The sequence below is a fragment of the Budorcas taxicolor genome, chromosome 18 (assembly GCF_023091745.1).
Source record: "Budorcas taxicolor isolate Tak-1 chromosome 18, Takin1.1, whole genome shotgun sequence".
NCBI lineage: Eukaryota > Metazoa > Chordata > Mammalia > Artiodactyla > Bovidae > Budorcas > Budorcas taxicolor.
The window spans coordinates 52,104,757-52,114,969 of NC_068927.1; the positions used below are offsets into that span (position 1 = coordinate 52,104,757).

Here is a 10,213-nt window from a genome sequence, read left to right on the forward strand (position 1 = left end):
CACTCAAAAACTGGGACCTAAGCTCTGCCCAGCTGTGACAGACACTCAAGCCCCCACCCTCTGTAGGCCCTGGGTTTGAAGCAAAGATTTCCTTCCAGAGCTAGCCTTCAAATTTCCACACTCAGAGAGGTGGGGAGAGACCCAGACACAGACTGTCACAGTCCGCACCGGTTCTATCTGTGGTAGCTAGCGAGTCCTTCACAGAGGAGGTGATTCAAGAAAGAGCAAAAGGTTGCTAAGAAGAAATAGGCAAGGTTGTGAGAGCCAGCGGTCAGTGGTCAAGGCTTCTGCCTGACCAGAAGTTAAGATGCAAAGTGGGGAGTGGTCTGAGGGGCCTAGACTGGTCAGCAAGAGATCCTGAAGGAGCTGGAATGCAATTTGGACTATAAATGAAGGGCAGCGGGAGCCATAGAAGGGCTTTGAGCAAGGGAGGGACAGGATTAACTCAGGCACTGAAAGAGTCTAGTGGGAAACGGGGGTGGACTGAAAAGGGCAAGACTAGAGCCCCGGAGGCAAGAGAGGAGGCTGGGGACAGGGATGACAAGCCCTGAGCTGGGGCAGAAACAGTGAAGGTGGGGAGCAGAAGTCAGGGTGGAGAAGCTCCCAGAGCCATTACTGAGCTTGGATAAAGAGGACTTATTGAGGGTGGAGCAGAGGTTACAGGTGAGCAAGGGAATGAAGAGGACACTCAGGTCTGGACAGGGGAGCAGGTGGACAGTGAGGCTTTACTGGGAGGAGGCTCAGGGGTGTGTGAGGTAGGTGAGGTACTGAGGGTGGTTTTGCACACAGATCAAAAGGTCTTCATCAACAGAGACAGACTCACGGACATACAGGATAGACTTGGGGCTGCCAATCGAGAGGAGTTTGGGGGAGGAATGGAGTGGGTGGTTGGGGTCAGCAGATGTAAGCTATTATATATGGAATGGATAAACAACAAGGGCCTCTGTACAGCAGGGGTCCCCAACCTCTGGGAGCTAATGCCTGATGATCTGAGGTGAAGCTGATGTAACAGTAAGTGAAATAAAGTGCACAATAAATGTAATGGGCTTAACTCATCCTGAAATCATCCCCCGTCTCACGTTCCGTGGAAAAAGTGTCTGTCTCCCACGAAACCAATCTCTGGTGCCAAAAATGTTGGGGACTGCTGTTGTATAACACAGAGAGCTATATTCAGTATGCTATGACAAGCCAAAATGGAAAATAATATATATGTAACTGAATCACTTTGCTGTACAGCAGAAATTAACACATTGTAAATCAACTATTCATCAGTTTAAAAAGCCTTCATGAGACAATCCAAGAGGCAGGAGGAGTCAGGAGAGGGAGGTTCCCGCCTCTGGAAATCCTTTCCTGTGTCACTAAACTCAAAAAGGACTCTCTTGGACTCCCCTGCCTCCGCAAACCCCTGCACGTCAATATATGGGTCTGTCCTCCCATCTGACCTGGGCTCCTTAAGGGCAGGGCCCAGGCCTGACTCATCTTGATCACCACCATTGCCCAGCAGGAGGCTTAGCACACTGGGAGCCTCAGGAAATATAAGTACTGGGTGGATGAATGTGTGAATGAGCGAGTGCGAGTGAGTCGCCATATGAGGAAATCAGTGAGTGAGGTACTTAATGAGGGCAGGAAGGACAACGCAAGGGTGAGTTTAGTAGCTGGAGAAGGGAAGGGATGGAGAAATTTCTGAGATTGTGCATCCAGCTCCCAGCTCCGCCTCCAGCCTCAACAAAATCTCACTGTTTCCCGTCCGAGCTGTGTCCAGAATCCCAATACTGGGTGTGCTGGGAAGGGCTTACCAGGCCAGACTCGCAGAACCTGTCCGCTCAAGAGCCGCTCCAGCGTCTACGAAGCAAACCCCTCCACACACACATACCAACCGGCAAACACCTAGTCTTTTGGCTGCCTGGCTGGACCTGCGGAGACCGCTCTATCGCGTTCCTCCTAGGGCTGTGGACCCCGCCTACTAGGGAATGCTCCCTGCCCTGAGTGGCCCAGGGTGTTAGGGGGCGGAGTGTCTATTGGCTGGAAGCTGGTGTCTGACGTCACGGGTAGCTTATCACAGCTCGATTTCGGAGGCGTGCTCTGGTGTCAGACACGCCTCTAAAAAAGACAGACTCCCGAGCTTGCTGAGGGCGTGGGCGACTGCAGAAGGATCTTGAGTGAAGTTTCCGGCTGCGGGTAGAGCTGGACCGTTCGACGGCCTGATCCTATCTTGAGAGAGGATGAGAGTCCGAACTCCTTGGTCCTGAGGAGGACAAACTGAGGGGCCTAGACTTCTGAGTCTGAGGGAGGAAGAGGCTGAGCGTCCGGATTCCTGGATCTTGAGGAAGAGGGGAGCTGGGACCCTGAAGAATCGTGCTCCAGATTCGGGGACTCCTGAAGCCCAAGGGTCACTGGCCTGCCCAAGGATCACAGATTTGGAGTTCAGGGGGTTTTGTGGCTACGTATTGTATTGGAGCCAGAGTTCTGAGTTCCTGAGGTGGGGCTTAGACTAAAGATGAATAGGAAAAAGGCTTAGGGGAAGCTTTGGCCTCGATACTGCCCTTTACTTCATCCTTGAAAGGGAAGCCAGGGGCGGGTGCTGTGTGCAGAAAGAATCCAGAACAGGAGGAGACTTGAGACTCATGTGGAAACCAAGAGAAAAGCACAGATACCAACTGAGAGATTAAAATACTGAAAACAATAACGGCAATAGAGCTCACTTGTACGGACCTTACTGTGGCCCAGGTTCTGTGCTAAACATTTTACATAATTATCTCATGTCTTCCTCTTAACAGCTCTAAGTGATTGGATTATTATTATTCCCACTTGACAGGTGAGAAAACTGAGGCCCAGTGAGAGAGAATCAAGATCCAGATGCAAAGAGACAGGAGAGACACAAAACACACATGGAGACGGATAATGACAGGCCCAGAGAGAGAGGGGAAAGTACACAGTGAAAAAAGAAGAGAGACTGAGAGTGGGACTCCCAGGGGGTGGTGGTGGGGGTTTGGGGCCTGGGACTCCTGAGGTCTGGAGGAGGAAGGGTAAGGGAGGTGATTCCCAGGTATTTCCTCCTCAACTCTCAGATACCAGGCCTCTCACTATGGGTGTTGGGCCTGATTGGGGTCGAAAATACTGATTAGGACAGTATGGGTGTGTCATGTGTCATTATCCTATTAGGAGATGACAGAGATGATTCCTGGGATGTCCCTGGTCTGGGAGAACCCTCCCCCTCCCCCGGGCCCCTGGCCCCCCGGTCTGTGTTCTTTGATCTGCCCAGATCAGCCTCAGGGAGGATTGGAGAAGGGCAGGTCCCTCCCTGTCCCTCCCCATCACTGGATCCCATCACCCAGAACCGTCACTGAGGCCCACTCTGGACACAGGTGGGCCACCCTGGGGCACCAAAAGCTTTCCTGGTGGGTATTCATCCCTCTGGGTCGCTCTACTTTTCCCCAAGCCTTGAACCAATGCTTGCCAGAGGTCCTGGCACATTGCAAGGGCTCACCAAATGCTTATGGAATGGATGGACAAACATCCACATCTCTTTGGGCAGCTCTTCCTCTGTTCCCCATCCTCCATCTCTCCCTGCTTTCCCATCATGTTCTTTCTCATCCCCGCCCAGGCCTCACCTGTCTCCTCTCATCTTCCCTTTGACCCTGGTGTTTCTCCTAAAGCCGCTGGGCCCACCATTCCCATTAGGGAGAAACTACAGCCAGCTGCATTGGCAGACAGATTCTTTACCCTGAGCCATGGGTTTGATCCCTGGTCCAAGAAGATCCCACATGTGCCGGGGCAGCTGAACCCGGGCACTACAACTACTGAGCCTGCACTCTAGAGCCTGGGAACTGCAACTACTGAGCCACACACCACAACCGCTGAAGCCTGAGAGCCCTAGAGCCTGTGCTCAAGAGAAGCCCGCACTCTCCGCAACTAGAGAAAACCCTCAAGACAACAAAGACTCAAAACAGTCAAAAATAAACTTTAAAATAAATACAATTTTTTTTTAATATGATGGAAAGAGGAGTTCTCAAGACCCCAAATACAGGCACACCCCTGGCACCTCAGAGTCAGGAATGCAAGATCAGAACAAACATGTGTCCTCCAACGCCTGCCTGGTGTGATCATGCATTTATACCCACACAAGCAGAGAACCCACACACAGCACGTGAAGTTACCTACAAACACACACACAGGGGCGCACAATCGTGAAATCACTTGCACTGACACCACACAGAAATATCCCATTTCACATGCAAAAGAGACACCTCAGTTGTGTGGTTATATGCCCAGCCACAGACAGGCCATTCATCCAATCCCTACTAGGACCATGAGCACAGACTTGGTTTTATTCACTATTGCATCACCAGCAACTAGAACATCATCCCCACTATCCTCATAACACAAAATGTTTCCTATGGGCCAAGTGCAGTTTCTTTACATGAATTAACTCATTTAATCCTCTCAGCAACTCTATTGGCAAAAACCCATTTTGTAGATGGGAAAACAGGTCCAGGGAAGTCGAGTGGTTTGCCCAAAGTTTCACAGCCATTCAGAGGCCATCAAGATTTGAACTAAGGTTTTCTGGCTATAGAGTCCAGAATACAAAGCTGCCACTCAAAAACTAATTCCTAGGCTTCCCTGGTGGCTCAGTGGTAAAGAATCCACCTGCCATTGCAGGGGATATGGGTTCAATTTCTGATCCAGGAAGACCCCACATGCTACAGAGCAACTAAGCCCATGCACCACAACTACTGAGCCGGTGCTCTAGAACCTGGGAACCACAACTTCTGAAACCCACATGCCCTAGAGCCTGTGCTCCGCAACAAGAGAAGCCACCGAAATAAGCAGTCTGGACCCCGCAGCTAGAGATTAGCTCCCGCTCGCCACAACTAGAGAAAAGACTGCGTAGCCACGGAGATGGAGCACAGACGAAAATAAATAAATTAAGTGCTACAAAATAATAATGCCTGCCTTCACCTAGTCAGAATTACAGAAACTTGACAACTGAGACTGCACCCAAACACAGGTGCAGAGGAGGGAGGATCACAGCAGGGCAATACAGACACGTAAATAGAAAAGACCTTCTCACGTGTCACACCCCAGGACACAGGAACGCTCAGAGAGAGACACATCGTGACAACCCCCACACAGAAGCAACAGCACCCAGAGAGGCACACACACCACACAGCAGAGATACAACACACCCAAACCCAGACTCTGACGCACCCAGAGCGCCCTGAGTCCGTCCTGTTCCGCTCCCAGCCCCGCTGGGCTGGCCCTCGAGGAAGCAGCAGGCTCAGGATGGGATGGGGGCCACCTCACTTGTCTGCTCAGCCAGACTGGTTCCACCAGGGTCATGGATGGCACCACCCTCCTTGTGAAACCCACGTTGGGCAACTGGACCCTGACCTGGCCTGGACACCTGAATTCTGGGGAGACAGAGGCTGGGAGCCTGGCTTCTGGAGTAGGGACTGGGTTCTAAGGGAGGCGAGGAGGGAACTCTGAGGAGGGATTCCTGGGGCACAGACACTTGGATCCTCACCGGCCCCCGGCCCCCGGCTTTATTTTCGTTCTGTTTTTTGCTACCAACCCATCTCCCTCCTCTCCCCTCATGCGTGCATGCTCAGTTGTGTGACTCCATGGACTGCAGTGTGCCAGGCTTTTCTGTCCATGGAATTTTCCAGGCAAGAATACTGGAGTGGATTGCCTTCTTTATGGATTCCCTTCTTTGAAAGTGAGTTTCCAGATTTAGCAAATAAAAATACTGGACACCAAGTTAAATTGGAATTTCAGGTAAACAGCAAATATTCGGTTGGCCTGAAAGTTCAATCGGGTTTTTTCATAAATGGTACAGAGATGGTACAGAAAAGCTTGAACAAACTTGTTGGCCAACCCAATACTTTTTTAAGAGTAAGTATATTCCCTCCAACATATGGGACACTGCTGCTGTTACTGTTTAGGTGCTCAGTCGTGTCCAATTCTTTGCAACCCCATGGACTGTAGCCCACCAGGGTCCTCTGTCCATGGGATTTCCCAGGCAAGAATACTGGAGTGGATTGCCATTTCCTTCTCCAGGGGATCTTCCCAACCCAGGGACCAAACCCTGGTAGGCAGATGTTTTACCGCTGAGCCACCTGGCAAGCCCCATATGGGACATACTTACAGTAAAAAAGTATTGTTTATCTGAAATTCTAATTTAACTGGACATCCGGTATTTTCTCTGGCAACCCCATTTGAGGGGGATGTAGGCCAGGTGCCCAGAGACTCTGCCGTGGTCACCCCTCAGCCCCCAGCTCTCCTTGTCCTGCCCTCTGCCCTCCTCCTCACCCCGGAGCAGGCCACCTCACAGCTTCTCCCGTCCTGATTTCCTCATCTACATGAGTCGCTGTATCTAATTGGGGCCCCTGGGCTGTGTCAGAGTTGGAAGAGGAAATTTGAGGACAACTCAGGTTGTCATCTTGGGAGCCCTAGAATCTGACCCTGACTGAGTCACCTGCAGCCCATGGTCTGGTCTGCTGGGGGAGGGGGCCCTTTGGCTATCTCCAAGGAGCAGGCCTCAAGGTGGGGAGAGATGCCAAGAAGGGGCACAGAGACTCCCGGATAAGGGCACTGAGACACAGAACTTGAGAGGAGGGCCTCAGAGATGAGGAGACAGAGAACCAGAAGAAACTGGGAGACAGATCTGCAGAGATGGGGAAAGAAAGAAAGAAAGGAGAGATTCAGAGCCAGAGAGACAATAATACAGAGATGGGGCACAGAGCGGGGAGATGTTTCCCAGACATTCAGGCTCCAGGACCAAGTGATGGAGACAACGGGCAAGAGGCTGGGTGCTGCCCTCAGGTCTGGGACAAGGACAGCAAGCCACTTCGGGGTGGTGCCAGGAGACCAAGGCTTGGGGGAAAGCGGGACCCCAGATCAGTAAGGTGATACCCAGCATGGTGACGACACCACTCCCTCTGCAGCTAACACCCCGATTTTCCAGTGCCTCCTACATTTTTGGAGTGACACCCGTGCTGGGAACCTCATCCACCCGGCTCTAATGCCGCTTCCTTCACTGAGTCACCTCTAACCCCGCCAGACCTGTTGAGGGGAGACTTTTGGGTGACTCAGGCATCCAGGCCCCCAGCTCTTTCATTTCCCAGGAAGCCATCAGTCTGGGTATCCCAGGACCCCTACCTGATTCAGGGACACAGTCTAGCTTAGACCTGAGAGTCTGGACTCCCAGCCCCTTCTGCCCTCAAACCTAGGAGTCCTGGCCCCCAGTGCTCTGCTCTGGTTGGACTCAAGCATTCTGGACCACATCTTCCTCCTTCAGGAACCACAGGTTTCTCAGTTCCCAGCGTCCTCCCTTCCCAAGTTGGAGTTGGGTGAGGCGTGTTTATTTACTTTGGTTCCAGCATGGGTCAACCCCCCAAACACACTGCCCCCCCCATGTGCCTCGTGGGCCTGAATGGGAGGACCCGAAGCCCCCACTCCCCGGGAAGCTGGGGCCTCACTAAGGGTGGTGGGAGCACCGACCGGCCTTTCTCTTCTCGCCCTTTCCCTTCCCCCGAAGCTGTGGGTTGTGGGTCGGCCAGTGGCTGGCACCCCCACTCACCTGACTTGTTTTCTCTTTTCTGAATTTCTGGCTTCCCCTTTCTTGTTACTTCTCCCCAGATGTCTGTGCCCCACTGTCTCAGCATCTCTCTCTGTCTTCTTGTCTCTCTCCATCTCTCTGAATCTCCTTGTCTCTCTCTCCTCTCTGGTCCTCTCCTTCTCTGCCTCCCAGTCCCTCCCCGTCTCTCTGTCTCGCCCTCTCTTTGGTCTCTGGACAGCTGTGCCCCGTGCACCTCCCCCTCTGCCCTCTGTCTCCATCTCTCTGTCTTTCTGCTGCCTTCCTTGGCTTTAGACCTCTACTCCCAGTTCCTCACCCTTGGGCCCCCTCCCCCACTATTTCCTAGATCCTCTGAGGCTGAGCAGAATTGGGATGAGGGATGGAGAGGAAGGGAGGGGAAATCCCAGTGGGAGAAGAGGGTCAGCCAGACCGGCTTGGCTCCCTGGGCATCTTTGTCAGAGCCCCGCCCAGCACCACACAGCCCGCCCATTTATAAGCCACTCGGCGCCCAGGCGTCACCCATACCTCTGTCTCCACCATCGCGCAGCAGTCCTGCAGGTAGGGGCATCCGCCCTGCACAGCTCTCTGTTCAGAGGCTGGCACCTCTGCTCTGTTCTTCCTCCAACCGACTCCACATCTGTCTCCTTACATTCCTCTGACTGCTTACCTCTCTGGACATCCCTGTCTTCCTCATGGCCCCTGTGACCGCCCCCCCTTCTCAACCTGTTGACACTGGGTTGAATTTGGAAGTTCTGGGGCTTGGTTCTCCCTCTGCTAACCCTCTTGGCTGGGCCATCAGGTATGAGGTGTTTTTCTTCAGCTCCCTGAGCCTCAGTGTTCTGTCTGTGAAATGGGCTTGCAGAAGAAAAAGGTACTGGGCAGGTGTGAGTGCTACTGGCAGCATCTGTGTAGGCACCCAGCTCTGATCTCTCTCTGCCCTTGTCTCTGACTCTGCCTGTCTCTTGGTCGTTCTCTCCAGCACTGCCTTTGGTATAAGAGGGTCCTCTGGGGTCTGTCGGGCAGCTGTACAGAGATGGGCGAGTTTCTCGCCCCCACTCCCATACATCCCTGTCCCATTCTTTCCTAGCAGGCAAGCTGACTTGGCCTCTTTCTCCCCAGCATCCTTACCCCTGAGAACTCAGCCCCCAGTGCCCCACCCCTTGCCCTGACCTCCCTCAGTATCCAGCACCCCCTGGGCAGACTCTGACGCTGTCACCGCCGCCACCTCTGCCATCCCCAACGCCACCTCCTCAGAGCCAGCAAGATGCAGTTTGAGATGCACGACAACGTGAAAGGCAAAGGTGGGATCGCTGGATGGACCCTCAAACCTTCCAGTCCCTGGAACATGGCCACTTCCTTCCCCTGGGCACTCTGGCTTCGAAGACAGACGGCGCCTGCTTGCACCCCAGAAGCCCTGAAACGCGGGAACCCAGCACCCCAAGCCCAGACCTGGAGGAGGCGGCGGCACGTCTCGGCCCCGCCCACATGTGGCGCCAACCTCCCCTAGACCTGCAGGATGCACCCCTTACCCCCAGCTGAACCAGACATGCAGCAACTCCGGGGACAGAACGGGGGTGGCGATGCCGAGAAGTGGCGGCAGGGACTGGGAAGACGCAGTGGTGTCCCCTCGGTGGGCGGCCTGGTGGCCTTGCCCGGACTGCCCGGCAGAGGGAGGGGCGGCAGAGGTGCCAGGGCCGGGGAGGTGCTGCGAGGCTGCCCGCTGACCCCCGCCGCCTCCCTCTGCAGCCATGTCCTACCCAGTGACCAGTCAGCCCCAAAGCGCCAGCACCTGCTACCAGACCCAGCTCAGTGACTGGCACACCGGCCTCACGGACTGCTGCAACGACATGCCCGTCTGTGAGTACCCTGTCGCTCCCTCTCCAGACCTGGGAAGGAGCGGGAGGGGAAGAAGGGTCACCCTCCTCGCCCTCCTCACCCCACTCCCCCCGGTCCCTTCCGTGGGCCTTGAATTCCCGGTCTCTAACCCTCCCGCCTTTCTCCGACGCCCGATACTCCCTAGGATCCTGGCTTCACCACACCTTCCAACTCTCACGGGGACCCTCCTCGTCCCCCTTGCACCCTCGACTGTTTTCCTTGTGGCTCCAACTCCTTCTTTAAACCCTCTTTCCCGCTCTGGAAACCCTAACTCTTCGGGCCCCTAATTTCCTCTGGGACTTTCACTTCTTCCAACACTCAGTAGCCTCTGGGACCCTCACCCGGCGCCCCGCGGACCCCGCCTCGCCCCTCTCCGAGGCGGAGCCGCCCGGAGGCAGCCGGTGGGCCCCGCCCTTAGCGCCCTGCGTGCGCTCCAGGTCTGTGCGGCACCTTCGCCCCCCTGTGCCTCGCCTGCCGCATCTCCGACGACTTCGGCGAGTGCTGCTGCACGCCCTACCTGCCGGGAGGCCTGCACTCGCTGCGCACCGGCATGCGCGAGCGCTACCGCATCCAGGTGCGTGCGCGCCCGGGGCCCGCGGGAGCCGAGGGCTGGGGGACTGGCCTCCTCGGGTGCCAGGTTAGGGCTGCTAACCTCTCTCTCCCACCCTCCAGGGCTCCGTCGGGAAGGACTGGGCGGCCCTCACCTTTTGTTTGCCCTGCGCCCTCTGTCAGATGGCACGGGAACTGAAGATCCGAGAGTAA

The 10,213-nt window shown here is 54.9% G+C and overlaps 1 protein-coding gene across 1 annotated transcript; it reads left to right on the plus strand.

Annotated features, from left to right (window-relative positions):
* Positions 1-8,840: 8,840 nt before the first annotated feature.
* Positions 8,841-10,213, plus strand: CNFN (cornifelin). Its single transcript, XM_052655792.1, has 4 exons — positions 8,841-8,877; positions 9,323-9,433; positions 9,889-10,025; positions 10,124-10,213. Exons 1-4 carry the CDS (start codon positions 8,841-8,843, stop codon positions 10,211-10,213), a joined length of 375 nt encoding a protein of 124 aa, XP_052511752.1.

Excerpts from the sequence above, each read along its gene's own strand:
- CNFN (XM_052655792.1), top strand. The coding sequence starts at position 8,841 with ATGCAGTTTGAGATGCACGACAACGTGAAAGGCAAAG. Across the intron at positions 8,878-9,322 it reads CGACAACGTGAAAGGCAAAG|CCATGTCCTACCCAGTGACC; the intron begins GTGGGATCGCTG and ends CTCCCTCTGCAG. Across the intron at positions 9,434-9,888 it reads CTGCAACGACATGCCCGTCT|GTCTGTGCGGCACCTTCGCC; the intron begins GTGAGTACCCTG and ends CGTGCGCTCCAG.